This window comes from Puma concolor, chromosome E3 (assembly GCF_028749965.1).
Source record: "Puma concolor isolate L17-30 chromosome E3, mPumCon1.1.hap2, whole genome shotgun sequence".
In the NCBI taxonomy this organism is placed as follows: domain Eukaryota; kingdom Metazoa; phylum Chordata; class Mammalia; order Carnivora; family Felidae; genus Puma; species Puma concolor.
The window spans coordinates 5,448,742-5,473,510 of NC_141682.1; the positions used below are offsets into that span (position 1 = coordinate 5,448,742).

General features: G+C 48.5%; 1 protein-coding gene across 3 annotated transcripts in view; it reads right to left on the minus strand.

Annotated features, from left to right (window-relative positions):
* The window catches only part of USP42 (ubiquitin specific peptidase 42), a 73,206-nt gene that overhangs the window by 1,327 nt on the left and 47,110 nt on the right, over nucleotides 1-24,769 (minus strand). For all 3 annotated transcript variants that reach the window (XM_086691868.1, XM_086691866.1, XM_086691867.1), the window contains exons 4-17: nucleotides 18,433-18,543; nucleotides 16,712-16,814; nucleotides 15,507-15,574; nucleotides 14,495-14,565; nucleotides 13,570-13,652; nucleotides 12,439-12,550; nucleotides 11,523-11,663; nucleotides 11,247-11,347; nucleotides 9,482-9,635; nucleotides 7,361-8,074; nucleotides 7,127-7,221; nucleotides 4,105-5,589; nucleotides 2,755-3,056; nucleotides 769-812 (exon numbers count right to left, since the gene is read on the minus strand). In XM_086691868.1, the coding sequence (XP_086547994.1) occupies nucleotides 805-812; nucleotides 2,755-3,056; nucleotides 4,105-5,589; nucleotides 7,127-7,221; nucleotides 7,361-8,074; nucleotides 9,482-9,635; nucleotides 11,247-11,347; nucleotides 11,523-11,663; nucleotides 12,439-12,550; nucleotides 13,570-13,652; nucleotides 14,495-14,565; nucleotides 15,507-15,574; nucleotides 16,712-16,814; nucleotides 18,433-18,543 (3,548 nt within the window). In that variant the 3' untranslated portion in view covers nucleotides 769-804. The remainder of the gene's footprint in view (nucleotides 1-768; nucleotides 813-2,754; nucleotides 3,057-4,104; nucleotides 5,590-7,126; nucleotides 7,222-7,360; nucleotides 8,075-9,481; nucleotides 9,636-11,246; nucleotides 11,348-11,522; nucleotides 11,664-12,438; nucleotides 12,551-13,569; nucleotides 13,653-14,494; nucleotides 14,566-15,506; nucleotides 15,575-16,711; nucleotides 16,815-18,432; nucleotides 18,544-24,769) is intronic.

The window sequence follows — 24,769 nt, forward strand, 5'->3', positions numbered from 1 at the left end:
TAAGACACACGGACTAAGCAGGTTAGTTAACTGCACGTTAATCCTCCGCAGACACTTCAGTGAGATCCGTTTCAAATCCCCCCCGCGGCCTGGGAGCCACACGGGACGACGTCCCCTCTCCGGAGCGAAGGGCACGCTCTCCCGCCGCCCTCGGCTGACGCGGGCCGCCGACCTGCACTACTCTCCCCCCCGGGCCGCCGCGTCACGGTCCGGGAGCGACCCGCCGGACGCCGTCCGAGTCCCGATCGGTCACGAGGCGCCCCGACCTCGTTCAAATAACGCCGAGTCCTTCCGAAATCAGTGTGATTTCTGGGTGCGCGCGCGGACTCGGCGCTCCCGGCCGGGCGCCAGCAGGCGAGCGTGTCCCGCGTGGGGTCCGCCAAGCCCTCGCTCCCGAAGCACGGGGACCGGTGGCCGCGGGTAGGATGGCGATTCCAGGGGGCCGCTCTCCTAGGCCGGCGGGGCAGGCCGGGCGGCGGAAAGGGGCTTCTCCGTCTGTGTGGATTCTGGCGCTTTCCGCTCTCCCTCGTTTTCTTACGACGAGGGGAAGGAGGAGGGAACCGGGTGGCGCCGCCCGGCGAAACGGGGGCCGGACCCGGGGGGACGGGCCGAGGTCTGAGCGCGGCTCCGCGCGGCGCCGGCCTGGGGGAGCCTCCCGCACCTGCTCCCCGCGGCACTGCCTGGTCCCCGAGGCCCCCAACTCCTCCTCTGCGTCCCCGCGGCGCCTCCATGAGCAATTATGAAACGTACAGATAGAAAACCGCTTACCATAACTAGTGAGTTTTTTGTTTTGAGGCCAAGTTTTCAATCACCTAGAAAGCAAAGATCAGGAAAGAGATTTTAATGACGGTTTTGCAGAATGTTTCGTGCCTGCTGCTGTGTGGGCGCAAGTGATTACAATCAGAACCCCTTCCTGACGGCTGGGTGCTCGCTGCCCGAAATCCGTCCCCGCACGGGACGAGGACGAGACGAGCCGGCGCGCGCTGTCGCCAAGCCTTCTACTGGAAACAAGACCTTCCGTGATGGCTGAGATGCACCGAAAGCCGTGCCTGTGGGGACAGGGCCCTCTCCGCCCACACCCATCAGCACTGTCCCCGCAGGAGAGAGCAGATCTCAGGCCAAAGAAACCAGGCAGCGTGTCGTGGGGCCGGAAGACGGGAGTCTGACAGGTCAAGTTACCAGGAACAGGGGACACGTGGCAGGTGGGCCACAGGGTCTGTCATCCTCAGCCAGAAGACAGGGATGTTTGGCATGGAAGGCCAAGCAGGTGGTCCCTGTCCTTGAAGAGGACAGGATGGGACAGGCACGCGGATTCCTCCGTCTGCTCTCCCCGGAAGCGCTGGCCACACACCAGCCTTCGAGTGCCATCGCCCAGGACACAAAGGGCCGCCGCTCAACACAGAGGCGTGTCGCAGCCCCTAGGGACACACGTGTGGCCCCCAAATGCCAACGGCTCAGGCTTACACTCAACCCGTTTTCCCTCCGGAGCCACCAATGTGTGCTGGCGGCCACCGACCGTGGTCCTCACCAGGCACCTGCAGCCCGGGGGGGGGGGGGGGAAGGGGGGTCTGGCAACAGGCAGAACGGCTGGGACGCCGCCCACCACTTCCTCCCAAGTACTAGGCGGTGGTCAGAAGGGACTTGACCCTCACCAGGCCAAGCCCCTTTCCCAAATCACCAAAAGGGTCACGGGACACCGATGTGAAACTCCGTATCACCGATCTGAAACACCTTAAAAAAAGCCCAGGGCAGACAACGGCCCCGCGTCACCGTCTGGCCGGCCACGGCCGCGCTTCTCCGCCCCGAGCCTCCCATGTCCCTCCCGCTGGGACACTGCCTCCCTCACGCTCGGGGCCCATCTGTCCCTCCTTGGTCAACAACCACACCGACCGGGGGCCACTGGAGGGACCGGTCTGCCCTCAAAACACACAACCAAAGGGCCTCTGGGTCACCAAGACGACGCATCAAAGTCCCAAGAGCACACCTCAGGCATCTGGGGCCGTTTGTACAAAAGGCCAGAGGACAACCGTCTTCCCCTTCGGGTGCCTCCAGCCATTTAAAACCCGGAAAGCCTTTCTTAGCTGGCAGGCCACACGGGGACCAGCGGGGACACCTCGCCCGGCCCGTGGGTCACCCGCACAGACCGGATCGAGGGACGGGGGTGGCTTTAAGTGCGGTGTGAGGACAGAGGGCGGAGACAGCGGTGCAAGGCGGTAAGAATCCAGCCCCCACGGCGCCCCGGGCCGGGGGGGGGGGGGGGGGGGGGAGCCGCGCAGCAGGAGCCAGCGCCCCGCAGTCCAGGTGCCCCGAGAGGCCAGGCGGGCCGACAGGGACAGCGGATGTTCCTAATGACCCGAGCCCTCGAACTGAGTTTAAGCTCGCACTCTGAGGTCTAGAGGTTTAAGAAAGAAAATACCGTGAAAACGTTTCTATCAGAAATGGCTTAGAAACAGAAGTTCTGGTCCTTCAGGAGCCACACACACACCCCCAGAGCCACAACCTCCAGCGGCCTCGTCACAGAGGCTCTGCTGAGCCTGGCTCCACGTCACCGAGGTTCTCCATCAGCACTAAGGGACCGGTTCCGGGTCCCCACACCGCGCCACCGAAGCCCGCGCTCTGCCTGGGAGCCAGGGCTGGACCGGGGCGGCGGGGCTCCTACCGAAGGGTCCACCCTTTCGTGCCACGTGAGGGTCTCTTCCCGCGTGTCAGCAAGAAATCGTTTCTATATTCTTAATTCCAAGTATCGCCTCTTACCCTGGCCACACTCAGACAGAGGACACCTGTCATCCCTGCTTCCCATCCTTAAATGTTTTCTCTTCTCACAGAAAAGCCCAACGCCTTCCAGAGGCAGCCCATCAGTGAGGGGGAAAGCGCCGTCCGTTCTCCGGAAACGGTCAACAGTCTCATGGCTGGCGGCCTTGGGGAGGTGTGGCTCTGAGTCTTTAACAAAGTCCTCGGATTTCCTTGAGTGCCTCTTCTTTTTCTTCTTCTTTTTTTTGTGTCTGTGGAGGTCGGCATCAGAGCACGCGACCGAAAGATCGGAATCCTGCTGATGCCTGCAGAGGAAGAAGCCACAACTCAAACCACCACAAAACCAAAACCGCCTCAGACAGGCCCGGTCCTTGGCCTTGCACCCGCCACCGCAGACCCTCGACACACACACACACACACACACACACACACACACACACACACACACACACGCGCCCCGGTGAATCCTACCCGACGCTGTGCCGCGCTGCCCGCAGGGGATTTTCAAGTCCCGGGTGTGAAGTCACCAACCCGGACCCCACCTGCCCTGCCTTCCGCTCTGCCCCGGGGCTGAGGTGGTCGGCCAGGCCACAGGTCCAGAGGAAGGGTTTCGCTAACTTCTCTGAAACCAGTGGCTGAGGGGAAAAAATGCTTTTGCCCGGAGCCTCAGGCACCGAGGAGGGAAGGAGGTCCCCCTCGGGTAAGGGCGGCTGTCTACCTACGGCTCCCGGTGATCCTGCCCCGGGGTCTCCGTCTCGAGAGGCGTCACATCTCTAGTTAAGACGCGTAGCAACACCGCTCACGCTCAGTCATCTCGTCACGGAGAAGTCACTTTCCAGACAATCTCTGACCCGTTTAGCTTTTTAAAAATACAAAAACAAGCTTCCCAACTAGACTGCAAACTGAGACACGGAGCCAGAGGAACGGACCAGACCGAGGCGACAGGTGCTCGTCCCGGACCCGCGCCGTCGGCGGGCCGGCAAACGCCGAGGGACGGTGGCCTCCTCTGCCTGCCCGCCTGGCGGTCCCTGAGTTGGAAGGAAACGTTAACGGGTAGGAAACCGGGAGCTAGGTCTGCCGAGTGAGATCACGAACACCGGTTACGAGGTCAGAGGCTCCCAAGTTCTCACGTACAGACCACCCCGCACACTTACTCCCGCGGACTGAGCGTGGACCAAAACCGGCAGCGTTTTGGAAAAAGGTTTTTAGGCACTTTCCGATCCCGTGAAGTAAGATACGGCTTACAAGCGGGGCAACAGCCCGCAGAGATCTACGGCAGGGGACTCCGAGGCCCGCGGAGGTGGGGACGCGGCGCAGGAAGCGGACACGGGGCGCCGGCGGCCTCTCCCTCACCTGGAATCTCGGTCTCGGTGTTTGTCTTTGGATTTCTTTTTCTTCTTTGATTTTTTGTGCTTCTTCGCTTTCGGCTCTTCTAAAGGCTCCTTCCGTGCGCCTCTCCAGGCTCTTTTTTCTCCGCGACCGTCGCCGTTTTCCAGGCTGTCGTACCTCCGTTTCCGCGACTTGACGTTCTCGCGGTCGTTAAACCGGCCGGCGAGGTCACAGGCGTCGTCTTCGGCTCCAGGCGCGAGCTTCTCGTGGGGGTGCTTCTCGGGGTAGGGGAGGGGCGCGGGGGGCGGGCCTGCGCGGGGGCTGAAGCGGTGCCGACCCTTCCCCTTAGCGGCCGCCTCGCAGCCCTTCCTGCTCCTGTAGCAGTCCCGGTAGGGCCGGCCGGCGGCGGCTGCCTTGTCGTACGGGCGCTCGTGGAAGGGCCTCCACTCCCGCGCCGCGTACAGGGCGAACCTGTCGTGGTAATACCGGCACTTGTCCCAGCGCAGCTTCTCGGGGTAGTACTTCTCCCGGGCCCAGGGGTGCTCGCCCTCCGAGTGGTGGTACCGGCCCCACTCCTGCTCCGAGCCGCCCCGGCTCCGAGGGTGGTGGTGGCCGTACCTGGCCAGGGAGCGCGGCTCGCCGAGGCTGGCCCGCTCGCCGTGGCAGGGGTGGTGCTGGCTCCCGCCGCAGTGCTCCGTCCTGTAGCGGTCCTGCCTGGGCCGCTCCCTCGTGTACGAGCGCCGCTTTCGGTGGTAGCGGTCCTCGGTCTTGCTCCGGCTCTCCCTCGCGCGTTCTCCGCTGGAGGAACGATCTCTTCGGTTGCGATAATGTCCTCGGTCAACTCTTCTGAGGATACTGATTTTTTCCTTAACCGGAGAGCGATCTGGAACTTTCTGTCCCACCTTATTTTCTTCACGTTTTTCACCGTGACTCTGCTCGGGGCCCCCTTCCGAGCGATGCTCTGTACCCGTGTCTACTTGGGGAGAGGGGAGGTCGGCGGCGGCCGCGCCCGCGCCCGCGCCCTTCCAAGGGCCCTCCGTGTCCGTGTCCGCGCGCTGGTCTCCGCTGACGCAGAAGGGCTCGTGCTCGCAGGCGCCCTCGGAACGAGCCGGGGGACTTGGGCTCGAACCCTGCGCCGCCTCCACGGCGGCAGAGGCCCGCGGGCTGTCTGTGCGCGTCCCTGACGCAGCCTGGGCTGGTCTGCTCTGGTCGTCTGTTAAATCCCCGGGGCCGCACGGCTTAGGGAGCGGATCGTCCCCCGCGCCGTTCCCGGTGCTGCCGCAGAGATCGTCGGCACCGGGCGAAAACTCCTCAGGTTTTGCTGCGATGTTTTCAGAGACTTCTTCTTTGGTAGATTGGATGCTGGGGTCCGAGGGTGGCGAGGCCTTCTTTAATTTGCTGCTAAGACTTGTGAGCGTCTCCGGTTTCTCCCGGGAATCAGGAGAGGGGCTGCCAGGCTCGAGCTCTGCGCCGGGACCCTCTGCGGGACCTTCCTCGGTTCCAGGTGAACTGCAGCCCCGGCAAAACAGAGAAATCGACACATCAGTCATTGGCTCCATTGTTCTAGAGCCCACGGGGACAAAAACTTCCAAGACCTTCATTGACTAAATGATCTATGCCTTTAACATACCTGGCTCTACTCGATATGGGGCTTCTCCATTTTGGAAATTTTGGCATTTTCCCTTTGCCTCGTTAAATAAAAATAAAAATCTTCCTATCAGGCTCATCTACTATCCCGCTTCTCAGCTACGGTAACTCTGCAGTTCTAGGCTCCTTCTGTCTTCAGATACACTTCTAATCCCTAGTACCTATGAGGCATCGGGAAAGCAGGACGATGGCTGGAGGCTCGGACTTTCCTCCTGCATCTCTCCTGAGCCTCAGAGCTAGAGTTGCTGCCTCCCAACAGAGCCAACAGCTCCTTGAACTACTTATGAACTGGGAGCCATCAGGGAGGCTTCAGAAAACCTTCCTGTGGTAAACGAACTCTGCCCTCGAATGCTACAGAGCTCCCGAGGCATTGTCAAGGTTAATGCAAGTTGGCAGCAAACAACAAAAACCCTACAGTGGCCCCACTTTTTCGTGGGAAGATACCTGGGAGAGAGAACACAGATGAGATCAGTTCAGGACAAGTTACCTCCAGCGTGTCAGTGAGATTCTTGAGCCCGCGTGTACACACCCACTGGGTTACGATACACGCGTGGCTGTGTTTATACAACCATCTACGGCCATCCTCACACACCTTACATTTGGGGGCAAACTAAGCTAGACTAGGAGAGAAACAACAGGAGAGTCATTACAAAGTCACTGAGGGTTCAGGCTGTCTCCTCTTTAAGGTAAACTGGAGGGACGCCTGGGTGGCTCAGTCGGCTGGGCATCCGACTCGTGTTAGGCTCATGTCTTGATCTCGCGGTCTATGGGTCTGGGCCCCGCGTCGGGCTCTGTGCTGACAGCTCAGAGCCCGAAGCCTGCTTGGGATTCTGTGTCTCCCTCTCTCTCTGCCCCTCCCCTGCTGTGCTCCGTCTCTCTCTCTCTCTCAAAAATAAACATTAAGAAAATAAATTTAAAAATTAAAAAAATATACATACCAATTAAAAAAACAAAACACATAAATGGGGAGATACACTCTCATCTATGAATGCAATTTCAGAATTCTACAAGGAGCATAACAAAATATTTGCAACTTGGTAGAGTCGAGAAGCCCTGCCCTATACCCTCAACGAGTCTTCAGTGTGTTTGTCATTAGAAGGATTAAGTGAGACAGTCAGTGCTAGCTGTCCGATTCAGAAGCGGGCTGTGACATCCCCAAGCCAGAGACACGAGGCTGAGCAGGAGGAAATGTTACCTCGAGGACATCGTTTTCATGGAAAAATTATCAGCCTGATAGATTTTTTTCTTTCCTAAGAGGCACTTAACACATTCTACAGGTTATTCACATCGTTCACGGTAAGGTCCGCGCAGGTTCCCCAAGGCTCACGGGAAGGCTCACGCAGAATTCACAGAGCGCACCCGCCGCGGGGTTTCGTTGCCTCGCTGTTGATCGTCTTACCTTGTCTCTTCGGTGGCGCCTTTCACTTTGCTGCCGAGTTTGAAGGTCTCTAAGATGTTGTCTTCCGGGAGAGGGGGCAGGGGAGCGGCAATCGACTACAACAAAAAACAAAGCTCTCTCAGCTCTAGCAGCCGCCGGGCGCCTCCTGAAATCCAGCCAAGCGAGCGGCTGTACGTGAGAGTCGAGGCAAAGCTCCACCCCCCCCGCCCCCTGCCTGACCCCCAAAATGCTCACCTTTCCGGGAAGACCGTTCGCCTTAGAAAAGGGATTTTCTGAGTGTAGGGCAGGCTGGACTGGGCAGCGGGCACCATCGCAGGGCAGACCGTTCTCTTTCAGGTCGCTGTCTGGACTGTCAGCACCATTTAGAGCAACAGGCTCTCGAAGCTCGAGCGGAGAGGCCTCGTCGTCTTCAGCATCCTGCACGGAAGAGTTCGAGCTCTCGATCGTACCGAGACCGTTCTCCTTGCCCAGGCCCTTTGCCTCCTCGTCAGACTCCTCGGACGACTCGGCACCGTAGGGCACCAGGACACTGGAGCGCAGCTTGGACTTGCCATTCATCACAGGCTTAGAACAGGACTCACTCGGGGTCATCTGCTTCGTGACTTTGCTAGAAACTGCCGTCATAGATGCGCTCGAGGTAGACTGCATTGCAGAACTGGTGACGGTGGAGGAGGGAACCGGCTTGCTCGGGGTGTCCAGAGAAGGGCCGTGAAGGCTGGGCTGAGACTGGCCTTGGCGAACAGGTAACTTGTTGTGAATACTGATCGTGATTTTTTGTTTCTTGGGATGTTCTGGAATCACAGAGGGCCTGTTAACAGACCAGTTCTGAACAGAAGTCGAAGCATTAACAGACCCGGCCCGGCTGACACTGGAATTTCCACTAGGACTTGACATGGAGCTGCTCGGTGCTTCTTTCAATGGTCCGGTCCCATTTAAGTGAGGTGGGTTCTGGAAGAAAGAAGACCTCAGCTGCTGAGAGCCTCAGGGATGGTCACAGACATAGCACCCACTCTGGTGGGGGGCCCTTCCCATCTTGCTCATCTTTTTCTTTTTTGGAATACCAAGTTCCCCACACCGAGAAACACCCCCTCCTCTTGTCCACTCCCGACCACCATGAACTTTCCATGGGTTAATCAACACACTGGGACAACTATTGCTGTCAGAGAGCAACCCCAGACCGGATCCTTTCTGCTCCAATCTGACAGAAACGAACAGGCCCCCTGAAGCACGGAGACGCGTACGTTCACCTCGGTTGTGTTTCTCGGGAGCCCAATGCTGTACAGAGTGCCAGCCTATGGAGAATTACCATTGGCCAAGGGGGCCGGGGAGACGGGTCACACGGGCAGACACGCCAGAGCTGCTTCAGGCACCATGCCCCCCGCCTGCCCTGTCACCTCTGAATCCTACTCACAGGTGTTTTGCTCCAGACCCCACCCGCGCTGCTCTAACCTCGAGGGGCAAACTGGCAGTCACGGGTGAGACCTCGTTCACAGAGCAGTTCTGTTTGGCCTTCGCGAAGTTTTCTTAAAGAAACACTGGAAGGCTTCACGGGAAGGAAAACCAAACACCTTGAACCATCAGTATTAGCCACCTGCCACACGGGGCACGTGCTCTCCAGCTGGCCAGTGTCCTGATGTCACTGTTAAGCAGAGCCCAGTGCGGGAGCCCGTGATCTTCCCCAGCTCCCAGAGGCATCTGATTTGTGACTCTGGCTCCATCCCAAACCCTGTCCGACGTCCATAAAACACAGCGTACAGCTCGACAGTCTGTCGATTCAAAACAAACTACACTCGAACTGAAAGGCCGGTAAAGCCGCAGTCTGGGTGGCGGGGGCGGTTCCACATGCGGGCCGGCTGTCCGCAGTCACCACAGAAGGTGAGCACAAGTCAGGCCTTCCCTCCTATAGACTCGGGCGGCTTGTCACCCAAGCAGATCACGGATTCTCCAAGAGGCCACTGGGGAGTGTGCCCGACCCAGCTGGATGGCGGGCAGAGCCACACTACTGAGGGGCTAGATGGACATACGGAAAGTATTCTTTTTGTGAAAGGGTCACTCTCTTGGAGTCTGGCACTCACCTGCCAAAGATTTAGTCCCCGAAGTGAACGCAAGTCCAAAGTGAGAGCTAAAAGCTCTAGCATTTAAACCTACTTATACCCGGACTTTTTTCCTCATCATTACTTCCACACACTGAAATCTGTATGTTTGAAGTATTTTATAAAACGTGGCTGGAAGAATCTTTTCGGACAAGAAATCCAGTCGTACCAGGACACGGCAACTGCTGCAACGTTAGCAAGAGGCTCTGAATGACGCGAAAGCAAACACAACACAGAGATGATGCTACCTGTGCAACCTTACCTTTATCACATGAGAGGGAAGCTGTGGTCCCATAAACCCTGACGCGGCCTGTTTGTTGCTGACAACCCGCTGGCTGATTACGGGTCGGGGCGAGGACTGGCCGGGGCTGTGAGTGGAATGCGTGAGTTCACCTCCATTTTTCACATCGTGGGACCTGGGGACAGATAGTGACAGCGCTTAGGGTTTCGCAGCGCATCTTCCCAGAAAAGGTTCATCTCTAGCCCCTCATAGGTAGCTGCAATGCAGAGCTTTGCACAGGGTCCCCTCTGGGTCAAGGTGGGCGGCAGGTGCTCACAACAAAGGTAAGTGTGCAAAGGTTTTGTTCTTTTAATTTCAGTTTTAAGCAATCTCCACACCCAACGTGGGACTCGAACTCCCATCAAATGGTATTTTAAATTGTGTATTCTGAAGATGACGCTACCTGAAGGATATTTTTCTTTTCTGTTTACATTTTTTCTAATTATAAATACATGCCATTACAGAAAATCTGCATCCAGAAGTTAGAAAAAAAAAAAAAAATACTGTGCCTCGCCTCACCCATCAGAGACATCTACTATTCAGATTTACTGGAATATTCTCCAAGCTTTAGCCTATAATGATGTTTTCAATACCAGTGTGAAAAATTTCAAATTGCTTTTTTCTCCGTATATATTGAGCTTTCTTGTATCATTTAAAAAAAAAAAAGGGGCGCCTGGGTGGCGCAGTCGGTAAAAGCGTCCGACTTCAGCCAGGTCACGATCTCGCGGTCTGTGAGTTCGAGCCCCGCGTCAGGCTCTGGGCTGATGGCTCAGAGCCTGGAGCCTGTTTCCGATTCTGTGTCTCCCTCTCTCTCTGCCCCTCCCCCATTCATGCTCTGTCTCTCTCTGTCCCAAAAATAAATAAACGTTGAAAAAAAATTAAAAAAAAAAAATAAAAAATAAAAAAAAAAAAATAAAAAATAAAAAAAAAAAAAAAAAAAGGCACTGGGGCATCTGGGTGGCCCAGATTAAGCCTCCGGCTTCGGCTCAGGTCATCATCTCGTGGCTCGTGAGTTCGATCCCCACATCGGGCTCTGAGCTTGACAGCTCAGAGCCTGGAGCCTGCTTGGGTTTCTGTGTCTCCCTCTCTCTCTGCTCCTCCCCTGCCCGTGCTCTCTCAAAAATAAACAAACGTTAAAATTTTTAAAAAAGGCATCATAAAAATCATTTTTAACAGCTGCATAGCAGTCCGACACATGGATACGCTATAATTTATGAGCTCATCCTGCTGACGTCTGAGATTTTAGGATGTTCCCAGCTTTCGGCTACTATGAATGAATGCCACAGAGCAAACGTCAGTCGTTTTCCAAGGCCGTGCATTACCAGACATGGAATTAGTGAGTCAGAGTACGCAGCAGCCACGAAGAGTGAGTGGCGCCCACCCAAGCCCGGCCCAGGAGGGTCACCGGCTGCCTGTGCTCGGTGGTAGAGAGGCGCCCACACCCAGGTCCTCAGAGTCTCCCTTCTGGAGGCCTCCATGCCCGGGCCCGAGCCGTTCGCCGCCAGCAGCAGCAGCCCCCCCTCCGCCATCACCTGCCCTTCCTCTGCGTGTTTCACCGTCCACCTGCCAAGGAGCTGGGAGCTAAATCAAACTCCTAATCTGTACTCAAAACACGACCCTCCTTACTCTGTTGGCACCTCTGAGCTGCTGTTTTAAAAAAACAACCAAATTCTGAATTTAAATATGCTGATGAGATGAAGAGAAACGGCGTAACAGAAAATGCAAAAACGTGTTTTCCTGAGGATACCTGATATAAAAGAGTACGTAAGCTTGTTGACTGAGTACCGATCTAATATCACTGGTGGATACGATGGAGTCGTTCATTTGATACCAGAGGCCATTGCTAGCCTGCAAAAGAGAGCCAATAAAAGAGAGATTAGACAGCATTACAGAGGCAACACCAACCAAGAGAAATGTAAGAAGAATGGGCTTTCATATTCTAACTGTGAAAGTCCCACCTTGCCCCCTAAGAATGCCAGTGCTGCCTTGAGAAACAGTTATTAGCAAAATCTGCACAGCTTACTTTGATGTAGCAGAAGTAGTGGCCAGCATGGCAGTTAAAGCCAGTGTGGACCAGTACTGCATACAGGACATAAATAATCGGTTCCCCGTTTGGTTGAGACATGTACGGTCGGATGTCAAGGTACTCAGGGTATTTCACATCCTAAACAGAAACGGAGAAGGGAGAAAGGAACATCATTTCCGAGGGCACAGATCACTCTGCACAAGCACGTGGAGACCCGCGGAGACCTAACACGCTGAGCTGCGTGTCAGGAGACATGACTGGCCCGGAGCCCGCCTGCGCCCGCACCTATTCAACGTGCTCCCACCGTATTCTTGATTTCCTCTAAACACACAAGGATCTCATCTTAAGTGAATCGTCTGAACCCGTCCGCGAGAGAGGGCAGCGGTACGCTACCTCTGGACTTTGGTCTCACTCTACCGTTTCAGGAAGAGACTGTGGTGTCTCTTGCGTGTTACTCATTGCTGATACTTTCACTCTTCAGAAAGTAGAAAGAAAACAGGCACACTCCGCGTGCTACCATCGAAAACCACAAACAAACAGGAAAACACACTTGGGCGAAAAGGGTGCGACATCCAGCAGGGACGTCCTCTTTGCATTTCAAATGACACCGGCTCTCCCTGTCTGTCCCCACCTTCACTGACGCTGAAGCCCAAACGCACAGCACAGGCACCAGTTTTATCGTCACAGAGTCTAGCCAGCTAAAGCAGACAGAAAGTACACACGCTCATAAACACACAGACCGTCACCAGCACACCGCTTTGACAGTTTTTCGCCCACGACCGAATACTAGAAGAACTTAGAAGATCCGGTCACAGAACTGTTCAGCTAGGTCATTTATAACCCTTAACAGTCACTGACACTTAAGTCCTGAAAGACTCAACATAAGAAGTTATTAATAATATTATCAATATACCTTAGCGATTTTTCCACCAGTAAAATTTGCAAACCGTTTCAGAGAAAGTGTAAGAACATTAGAGGATCTGTGTATAGTAAACCTCTTGGAAGCCGGAACCATCTTTTTACACCTTGAAATGAACAGAAACAAAGGATCAGGAAGACATGTATATACATATATATACATATATATATACACACACACACACATATATATACACGTGTGTATATATATGTGTGTGTGTGTGTATATATATGTGTGTTGTGTACACACACACACACATTTTTGGTATTTTAGTCTTTCCCTGGTTATGTCTTTCAAACATTTCCCACCAAACCCAAGAGAAAGATACTAGCTAAGAAACAGCAGCCTTCTCAACCAACAGCGAAGAAAATACTAAAACTTACAATACAGGGGAGATTGCTCAATTAGCATGAAAGAAAAAAGGAAGCTAGAACAATTTCCGAGAAGCCACATAGAAACTGGTAATTTTAAAATGAGGTTAATACAAACTTCTCTCCGTTCACAACAAACTGAAATTTTCAGGCTGATACAATTCTTTGCAGACAAAGCCCTATCCACAGACAAAAGGAATAAAAGTGAAGATTAGAGTGTCCATGGAGTTTAAACGAAGGAGAAATGCCTACGGTAGTAGGCAACTTCTTTCCTCGCAAAATGAGTACCTCATAATGGTTACCTACACCACCTGACGCTAAAGTGAAAATCTATTAAAACCTATGAAATAGGACTTTCTTAAAATACAGGCTCTCTTGACTTCACGGGCAAACATATTAATGAGTAATCAAAACTAGAGGTTTCTAGCAGATACTACCCCAAATCCTGGGTAAGAACCAGAAAGAGCCTTAACTACCCCGGGTGGGGGGGACTCCCACTCCATCACCACCTCCCCCACCCGCCACGGACGGTTGCCCAGGCCGTGCCTTCCCACGCGGCGGCTGCTGTGTGCTTCCCGCTCCGGGCAAACCTGCCCCAGGAAGGCGGCGCCCGCTGTGTCTCCCAAGGGCAACCCTCTCGAGAGAGTGAGCACTGAGACACCAGGCGTTGTGGCCCTCGAGGAAGAGGGGCCCGGCGCCTTCCGGGCGACAGAAAAGCTAACGAGAGTCCGGCCCCGCCGCGCAGACCACGTACTTGCTGCACTTGTACGAGTTTTCCCCGTCGAGCTGCTCGGGCTTCACGAACTGCTCCAGCGCCTTGTTCACACTCTGAGCAGCCTGGGGAGAGAGGAGAAGCGTCAGCGCCACAGCACCTCTCACTGACACTTGATAGCAAAAAGGAAAAAGAGGGCTCAAAGGTATGAAAGCAGATGGGGGTGTGTTGGGAAAAAGAACATTTCCTGTCATCACGATGTTCACTTTCACACCCGTACACAACCAGCGATCTCCGCTGGCTGAGAAACAAGCAGATTAAAGCGAACCGTCCGTGAGGAGTTGCTCGCTGCAGCATCGTTTAAGTTAGCATGGAACCGGACGCACCAAACACGCACCGGCCAGGAGCCAGGCGGCCGCTCACGGCACGGGCGTCCCCGCGCACATGCAGTGAGGCGGTCACGCGCCCAACTGAGATGTCACGCCGGTCTGGAAGCATGAGTAACATGCTTGCAACAGTTTCTATCGCACCGTTAAGGGCTCATTCCGAGGGACGGGACCGCCTACGAGTCCGCAATGTTTCTCGCTTCTATCGTTAAGCACGGAGTACATTTGTAATCAGAAAAATAAAAAGCTTAACAAAAAATAGGAGCTGAGACAATGCGAGGAGCCAAAGAGTTTCTAAAAAATTACCGTCATCTACATTGGGCTAAACCAGGCATCAGATTCTGGTTTTGTCATGATGCCAAGTGAAAAGTCAAAGGCGAGAAAAAGATTAAGTGTTCTACGTCTGTAAGATACCTACTCCAAATCTGACATAATCTCCTCTGAATCAAGTCTCAGAGTAGTAAGATTTTCAATTTGTATTTCCTAGCACGTGTAGTCTGAGTTATAAATGAACTACAGACAAAGTTACATCAAGTCTGACTGCCTTCTCCTAATCTCACCACCACAATTAGCAAACTTACCTTTATCTCCAATGTTATATCGAGATACGGATCGAACGTATCTGAGACACCTTTGCAATTTAAACACTTAACTGAAACAAAAATAAAATGCAAAGAATAAGCAAAGCGTCATCATTATGGCACGACCAACTACTGAAACGAAAGAACACAAAAATACCACTTCAAAATAAAAAATTAAAGTACTTTTTTTTTTTTTTTTCAGATTGGGCAAACAACTGTAATACCACACACAGTGTGAGTCAGTGTTGAGAATGCAGCCCACACACACTGCTGGTTGGAAAGGGAACGGGTAGAACCTCCTAGAAGGACGACATGGCAGTACCACGATGTAGAACACATACCCTTTCATGCAGAAATTCTAATCCTAAGAATTCATCCTACTTATACACTTTCACATGAACATAAAGGCATTGCACAGGGATATTCACTGACAGTAAGAACAATAACAAAAAGTCTGAAACAACCTCAATGTCCATTGTTACAAGGGGGCTCAAGTGGAATTCTACTTCGGCTGTGAAAGACTGTTACCCACATGTACTGAAATGGACCAAGATTTCTAATGTTAAGAGAAAAATGAGAGAGGTCTATCTAATATACTCCCAGTGTGCTCACGCACAGGAGAGTGCTGGAAGGATGGACTACAAACTGAGACATGGGTTGCCTTTGAGGAAGGGGTTTGGGAGCCTGGGCTGGATTGGGAGGCACACTTTCCATTGCTAACCCTGTCCGCCTGCACTTTTTTAACCACATGCATGTATCACTTTACCAATTTTTTTTTTTTTAATGTTTATTTATTTTTGAGACAGAGACAGAGTGTGAGCAGGGGAGGGGTAGAGAGAGAAGGAGACAAGGGATCTGAAACAGGCTCCAGGCTCTGAGCTGTCGGCACAGAGCCCGACGCGGGGCTCAAACTCAAGACCCCATGAGACCATGACTTGAGCCGAAGTCAGACGCTTAACCAATTGAGCCACCCAGGCGCCCCCACTTTACCAACTTTTAAACAAGACTTTACCTCTAGATCTTAGGTATCCTCCAAATATCTGACAAACGAGTGTGGTAGCCTGGGTGTGTCTGTCTAATCTGAAAAACAAAGTGATAGGAGACAAGAGTTCAACAAAAATTACAGATGCTATGACAAACCTTTAAAAGCATGGACTTCTATAAAAGAACGAGACTTCAAATAAGAAGCCACAAAATAAAAAGACACCAGAATGCGAGGCCGCCAGAGAATAGTCTTGTCTGGACCAGAACGCAGGGAGGGTCTGGGGAGGCAACCCGAAAGAGGTAGGACAGTACTGAGAAGGGACCTGACACTGAGGCAGGCACCTGTGCTGGAAGCAAGCGGCAAGGCTGTGCCGCTGGGCGTGTGGCCCCGCTGGTGAAGGCAGGGGACACGGAGCGTTCTCCTCTGCTCTGGGGTCAGTCATCCGGGCAAGCGGAGCCCAGCCGAGGCAGGGCCAGCAGAACAGGAGATCTACCAGGTGTGCTCAGGCAACAGCAAGTGGGTTGGGATTTGGTATCTAGTTGTATTTGCAATCTTCCTCTTGAGTCTGCATTTAGATTTTAAGGAAGAAACTGCAGAAATTGGTAACTGACCAGACTAAGATGCAGGGAACACACACAAATTTCATAGGCTGGAGATGAGCAGAAAAAATGCTGGGCACAACTAGAAAGGAGAAGTGGTTAGTTTTAGATCTGCAAAGGGATGCTGGTGCTCAGAAATTAAGTAACGGCAAAACCAATATCCAATCCCTGACACCGGTTATTAAATCCAAATTGTTACAGTAAGCATACCTTTAAAATATTTTCACCATTTTATTTTTTTACATGGTACTTTATTTTTTCTTTCAAGTTTATTTTATCTACTTTGAGAGCATGTGTGCACATACGTGGGAGGAGGGGCAGGGGGAGGAGCAGAGTGGAAGAGACAGAATTCCAAGCAGGCTTAGCACTGTCAGCACAGAGCCCGACGTGGGGCTTGAACTCATGAACCGTGAGAGCATGACCTGAGCTGAAAATCAAGAGTCGGACGCTTCACTGAGCCACCCAAGCGCCCCTAACCACTTAAAAATAATGGCAATCATGTGAGGAAGAGGCAGCGCAAGGTCAAAAGTGAAGCAAACACAGAGCTCTGCGCATTCATCATAAAAGGCGAGGCTGAACTCGGTAAGCCAGCGATGTCGAGGGAAGACGTGAGCGATGCTTTGCTGTACTCACTTATTGCTGCCATTCAAGCATGCTTTTTGCATAGCATCAACAGTGTACTGAAGGAATTCATGGGCATCTTCTTGGTTTCCAAAGCGGAAGTGCCTAGCTATACCTGTGAAGTTTAAGTGAAGACAGAGCTTTATCATCACATACAATCCACCTCGGCTGTGCCCCCATCCCCCCAGACGTTCCATCCCGTGACCATCTGTCGGTTAGAAAACGCCTGTAATTACTTTATGAGTTGACTAACACAAACTGCCTGAGAATGGCTAGAACCATGCCCCTGAAGACCATTACGAGTGCATGTGGGCTAGAGCTCCTGAGAGCCCAGAGACTCTAGGTCATCAGCAAGTTAATAAAATTATAGCTGACTAAATTCAACTTTGGCTGTATGGTCTCAAAAATTTGTTCACAATGTTACGTTAGTGCCCACAATCCTACTGAATTTGGTGCTAGGGCTCCCTAAGAGAATTCACGGCAAACATAAATGTCTACACTTCTGTCCCAATAACCCACAGAACACCCCGCATCTCAGTTCCACGGCAGCCCTGCAGCCCTATTTCTAACTGAGCAGCTGCAAGACAGAATGACATAATGAAACACAAGAATATAAACAATGTCACAATAAAGCATCAACCGAGCAAGTTCTATAGATGAATATATAGAAATACAAATTCGCTGGAGTCACAGGAAACTGCCAGTGTTCCGCCAGTTCTGCCTACAAAAATGGCAATCTCATGATCCAACCACATGTCAGGGGGTTATGTGAGCTCGTGAATATGGGTGCAAACAGCAATGACCTTTTCTTAAAGTCTAGGTTTAAAAATATTAATCCTTCTTTATATACACAAAATTAAACAAACAAAATTACCCCTGGCTAAAATTCTGCCGGGATCCGACACTGTTTAAAAAATGTTTGCACTGTCTCCTCTGGCCTGTTAATAAAGCCAAGGGCCAATAGAACACCTCTTAATCTTGAGCAGCTTTTTAGGCAAAAGGATTATAGATTGTCACTGTATAATTATCCACCCCTGTAATTACGCAGCTAGATTCCAGATTAACGGTTAGGGTTTCCTTTTTATTTGCATGCATTTTTTTCTCCTAACTCAGTTAATTAAGATGATGTAAAAGTTTACTGCAAAAACACACAGAAAGTGTGTTAAAAAATTTCACGCACCCTATCAGGATCATTATAATGCAAAAGAAAATTTTAAAGTCATTTAAAAATTAAATAGAAAAAGCAAAATTTATCTACAAATTTGCTCAGTTATGAGTTTAAATGTTGCTTTAAGAGCAGAGTTAACTCAAGTTTGATAATTCCTGACGCTATAGGTTAATATTCACTGAATTGAAACGAATCCAAAAAATATTTAAAGAAACCTATGGGACAATATTATAGTATAACTCAGCATAGAAATCCAAATAGCTAGGGGAAAAAAAAAAAAATCACTGTAAAACTTACCAATGATTTTATTAAAAAAGTGAGTTTTAAAAATTTAAATTTGCTTATACTAAACTGAATACTTTATTACACTGTCATCTTTTAGGGTTTCAAAATGTGTTTCTATACTAAACATTTTACTGAAAATTTGTTATGAATTAAAGATATATCCACGTATGATAAGACGTTTATTTTCTGCAATACACTAGGGGCTCATCTTTTACCAGTTGGGCCATTAAGACCAATTACCTAATAAATACTGAAATAAATTACTAGCGATGATACTTACGCCGCATCTCATTAATGACAAACATCGGCTTAATAACATCCCCAGGATTACTGAGTGCCTGGGTGATATGTGCTTGCATGGTACACATCATACAAAATCCTTCTGCGTGACCTGAAAGATAACAGATGATAATCCTCCAAATTAGCAAAATATGGCTATACAGACACCACGGATTACTTTAAATAAGGGGCACACTCCTGAAATGAATTAATGACAATGGCTACTGTGTGTCACACCTTGAGCTAGCTTCATTCATTCTCACCTAATTCTCCAACAAGCCTAAGTGATCAATATACACTGGCTCAATTTCATAAGAGAAAAACTGAAACTCAGTTAAAACTTTGCCCAATGTCAAATTAAATGGATGACACATGCTGAACTCAAATATTTTCTTCATTTTCAAAGCTTGTGCCCTTAACTTCTCTTTATACTGGGAAAAATAGGTTTTCTCTTATACTACCATTTGTCTCAAACAGTTTAAAAAAAAAAAAAGTGTCCATACAAGAAGTTCAAAGCCTTTCTATAAATATTCTGGTCTTGTTGGACATGTACAGGGGTCTCTGTTACACATTTCTTCCTTTTTACAACTTCTAAAAAACGTGAAAACCATTCTTAGCTCATGACTAACTGGTTCTACTGGTATCCCGTGAGTAGAGCCACAAATGCTGCTAACCATCCTACAAAAAGCCCAGGCCACCCCCCACAACAAAGCATTATCTGGTTCCAAACATCAGTAGTGCTGAGATTGAGAAACTCACCTTAAACTAAATCCTGCTCAGTACCTGCCTCACAAAGAGCCTTGAAAGGTTCAAACTCTTTCCAACTGATACAACTGTGTCCCAGAATAAAGCTCAAAAATATTTATAGGAATCAAAAAGAAAAAAAAAAAACCTTCCACACCCAAAAACATAACATTCTAATTAAAGACTACAAGGCATGAAAAATGCAGGAATGACCAATAGCATGGAGAAAATAAACAGAAACAGACCCAGAAATGGCACAGATAATAAAATCAAGAGAAAGACATTAAAAAATAAATTATATACACATTCATGTGTTCAAGGAGGTAGAAAAAAGCAAAAGCATGTTGGGGGAGCCATGGAAACAGATCCATATGTACTTTACAGGTGAAAGGTAGAATCTCTGAGATGAAAAACACAGATGAGATTAATAACAGATTAGACAGAAGAGAAGAAAACATTAGTGAACTTGAAGACTTAGCAACAGAAATAATCCATAACGAAACACATACACACACAAACTCAGAACAACAAAAACATTAGCATATCAGTGAGCAGTGGGACTCCAAGTTAGTCCCTAAAAATACATATAATTGGAGTATGAAGGAACAGAGTATTTCAGGAAATAATGACTGTCTATAGAGTCATTATATATATAGAGGAGATTTTTAGAATGATGCTACAGTTTTGTTTCCTGAAAAGGTGGTGGTTTGCACGAATCTATACCTGTGTTAAAATTCATTGAACTGTGCACCAAAAAGTTTAACATTACTCTAATGACAAAAATAAAAATTTTTTAAATGACTAGAAGTCATGCAAATTTCAAACAGTACGTCTACAGATCTAAGAGTCTCAGTAAGTCCCAAACAGTAAAAGACACGAGAAAACTACACAAAAACTACTCAGACTGCTTAGGACAGTGATAAAGTCAGCATCATAAAACAGTGAGTAAAACACACAAACAAAACAAAACATGTATACAGAAACAAAGCTAAAACTGACAACAGACTTCTTGTCAGAAACAATACGGAACAGAAAACAGCACAGTAACATCTTTCAGGTATTAGAAGAATAATGTTCTTCTCACACTGTATAGAGCACAGAATTCTAGGCCCCATGAAAACATCTTTCTAACACAAAGATGAGACTTTCACTTCTGGGAAGACAGAGGAGAGGTTCTTCCTCCCATTCCTCTGCGAAATAGAAAAGCCCTGGACGTTGTCTGTAAAACAAATATAAGAAGGCAGTGAAAGAGGAAAAGACAAGCTAGCAACTGTGGAACCCAAAGAATGACATTGTGGCAAGTTCCCTGGGTTTTCTTTGTGCCTCAGATAGTCCAGAGCTAAAGAAGCTAGCAACCTGGAAACACCAACAAATAGAATAAAGCCCCAATGAAAGCCTGCTTTCTGCAGCCAAAAGACCAGCGTGGCAAGACAGAAAACTTTTAGACAGTAATTCTCTACTCTAGCCACACACCACAGAAAAACAATGACTCCCAGACCCCTAGGCCAGCAAAGGCCAAGTAGGCAGCCTAAACTTCCACTTGCCAGGCTGCAATGGGGCACCCACCCCACCCACTTGGGAGTAGTGTTAGAGAAGATGGATTAGGAGCTAGAACTTTCATCCATGTGGGGTGATAACAATCACACCTCATCCCACAGCAAAGATCAGGTGAGGAACCTGGACTTGTATGCCAGCCCCTGGTAGTGAAGACGACTCCCTCCAATTCGCCATTGGGATAGTATCAGAATCAGGACTTTCAACATCACCCAGTGGTACAAAGCTGCTGTGGTGTCAGTGGAGACCAGGTAGAGAGCAGGAACGAGGAGCCCCAAGCTCCCCCTGCCCCCATGCTTCACGGGCAGAAGGCCTGGCCTTCTACCTCAACCTAATACTACTTCCTTTGCCAGAGTGCTATCACAGAAAGCCCGCCGAAGCAATCATTAGATAAGATCCACATAAAACTGGTAACACAAAAGCGTCCAGGTTTCAACTGAAAATCACTCATCATTTCTCAAATGAGTGAAAAAAGACAATAAAGAGATGATGCCCGCACTGAGATGATACAGATGTCAGAATTATCTAGCAAAGGTTTTAAAGAAACCAAGATAAAAATGGCTCAGCTGATAATCACAAACACACTAGGAACAACTGAAAAATACAGAAAGACTCAACAAAGAAATAGGAGATATAAAGAACCAAGTGGAAACTTTAGAAACAAAAAATACAATAATCAAAATAAACTCAGTGAATAAGTTAGAAGAATAGAGATTGCAGAAGAAAAAAATCAGTCAACATGAAGACAGAACAGCAGAAATTACCCACTCCGAAGAATGGAGAGAAAAGAGACTGGTGGGGGCGGGGGTGGGGGGTGGGGCAATGAACAGAGCCTCAGGGACCTGTGGGACTCTAACAAAACATGTAGCACACATGTCATCAGACTCCCAGAGGAGCCCCAGAGGGCTGAAAAAGTATTACACAGAAGGAAGGCTCAAAATTTCCCGAATGTGGTAAAAAATAGAAGTCTATAGATTCAAGAAGCTGAGCAAACCCCAAACAGGAAAAAAAAAACCTATCCCAAAACATATCATAACTAAACTTCTGAAAACTAAAGACAGAATCTTGAAAGCAGTGAAAGAAAACAGTACACTACCTATGAAAGTGTGTGTGTGTGTGTGTGTGTGTGTGTGTGTGTGTGTGTATGAAATAAACAAGAAAAATGACAGACTTCAGATCAAAAATGGTGGAGGCCAGAGGAAGTGGCACTATTTTCAAGGTCTGAATGAAAAGGAGTATCTGCCCAGAACCCTACACACAGTGGAAATACCCTTCAGGAATGAAGGCAAAATCAAGACGTTCTCAGATGAAGCAAAAACTAAGAAAATCTGGGGGCGCCTGGGTGGCTCAGTCGGTTGAGCATCCGACTTCGGTTCGGGTCATGATCTCACAGTCCATGAGTTCAAGCCCCGCGTCGGGCTCTGTGCTGACCGCTAAGAGCCTGGAGCCTGCTTCATATTCTGTGCCTGCCTCTCTCTCTCTGCCCCTCCCCTGCTCACGCTCTGTCTCTCAAAAATAATGTTAAAAAAAAAAATTAAAAAAACAAACTAAGAGAATCTGTCACCAGTACACATACCTTAAAAGAATGACTAAAAGAATTCTCTCAACAAAAAGGGAATGATTTTTTAAAAACAGAAACCCTGGAACATCAAAAAGGAGGAAAGAAATAGTAACAAAAAATAAAGGCAAATATAATAGGCTTTCTTTTTCTCAAGTTTCTAACTTATGTGACGATCAAAAAAATTATAACACTGTCACTGATATGGTTCTAAATGTAAGTGGACGAAATATTTAATTACCTGACAATTAGGGGAGACTAAAGAGAGGTAGAAGTTAAGGTTTCTACACTTACCTTTATTTGGTAAAATGACACCAGTAGACTCTGATAAGTTATGTATATATAATGCAAACCTAGAGTAACCACTAAAAAGACTACATATACTCAAAAATGTTAAAAATAAATCAAAACAAAATTATAAAAAAAATTCACGTAACCCACAGGAAGGCAGGGAGAAGGAAACAAAAACAAAAAACAGAGAGAAAACAAAATGACAGACTTAAGTCCTGATTTGTCAATAAGCTTAAAAATGTAAATGTTCTAAATATACCAATTAAAAAAACCCAGATTAACAAAGTAGATGGGATAACGTGACTCAATCATATGATACCTTCATTTTATATATATATATATGTGTGTGTGTGTGTGTGTATATATATATACACATATATATGTGTATATATATACATACATATATATGTGTGTATATATATACATACATATATACCCACATATATACACACATATGTGTATATATACATACATATATACACACATATGTGTATATATACATACATATATACACACATATGTACATATATATGTGTATATATGTATGTGTATATATATACACATGTATATATACATACGCACCAAAACTTACAGCAATCCTCAATGTGTTTGTACCAAACAACAAAGCTGCAATACACATGAAGCAAACTCTGATAGAACTGAAAACCGACATAGAGAAATCCACAACTAGAGCTGCAAACCTCAACATCCTTCTGTCAATAAATGAACAATGAGAAAATCAGCAAGGATACAGAACTCAGCAATATCATCAGCCAATGGGATATGGACAACTTATAGAACACTCCAGACAACAGCACTATACAAATTCATTTCAAGGGTTCATGGAACATATACCAAGATAGACCATATCCTGGGCCACAAAACAAACCTCAAAAAATTGAAGAGAGCGGAACCTGGGTGGCCCAGTCAGTTGAGTGCTGAACTTAGGTTCAGGTCATGATCTCACGGTTTGTGAGTTTGAGCCCCCCACTGGGATCACTGCTCTCAGTGCAGAGCCTGCTTTGGATGCTGTGTCCCCCTTTCTCTGTCCCTCCCCTGCTTGTGCACACGTGATCGCTTGAGCTCTCCCTCGCTCTCAAAAAAATAAATAAATAAAATAAATAACACATTTAAAAATTTTAAGGGAATTGAAATAATAAAGGATAGGTTTTCTACCACACTGGAATCATAATAGAAATTAGAGAAAGATAACAGGAAAATCAATGAACACCTGGAAACTAAGTAATATGCTTCTATATAATCCATGGATCAAAAAATAAATATCAAGGGAAACTTAAAAATGCACTGAACTAATGAAAAAACAACATATCAAAAATGCAGAGACACAGCTAAAGCATTGCTGAAAGGGCAACGTCTGGGTGTTGCCAATATCAGAAACAAAACCCTGCAGATACAAAAAATTGAATTTGTAATTTAAAAACTCTCAAAAAGTACAGCTCCAGACCAAGATAGCTTCACTGATAAAGGCCACCAAATGTTTAAATACGAACCTACATCAAGTCCACACAATCTCTTCAAAAATCCAGAGGAGTTAATGTATCCCAAATTCATTTTTTATAAAACTAGTATTACCCTGATAATGAACCAAACAAATATGGTACAAAGTTAGAAAACAGACCACCATCTCTCATGAATAGATATGTAAAATTCCTTAATAAAATATTACAAGTAAAATTCAGCAAAACTCAACAACGATTACGCATCAGAGGAGAGAGGGGAAGATGCCTCGGACTAGGAGGACCCGAGGCTCAACTCGTCCCACGAATACAAGATAACTATCAAGTCATCCCAAATACCCTAGAAATTGATCTGAGAACTGGCAGAACAAACTCCACAACTAGAGGCAGAGGAGAGGCCACATGAAGGAGGAGGAAGAGCAGAGCCACAGACTGGGAGAGAAAATGTGGCTCCTGCAGTAGGGAGGGAGCTGCAGTCACTGAAGAGGGCAGGGCAAGAGACATACTGGCACACAGGGCAGTGCAAGGGGAGAAGAATCCCCAGAGCAACTGGCTCGCAAAGCAAAAGGTTCCAAGTTTCCTGAGTTCTTACCACCCAAAGGGTTTAAAGCCTGGAGTTTTAAAGGTCAGAGTAAGTGGCTCTGGTAGAGATCAGAAGACACTGCTGCTGCTCTTGGAGAAAACAGACCTACAGCGTGGAAACAAGATCTGAC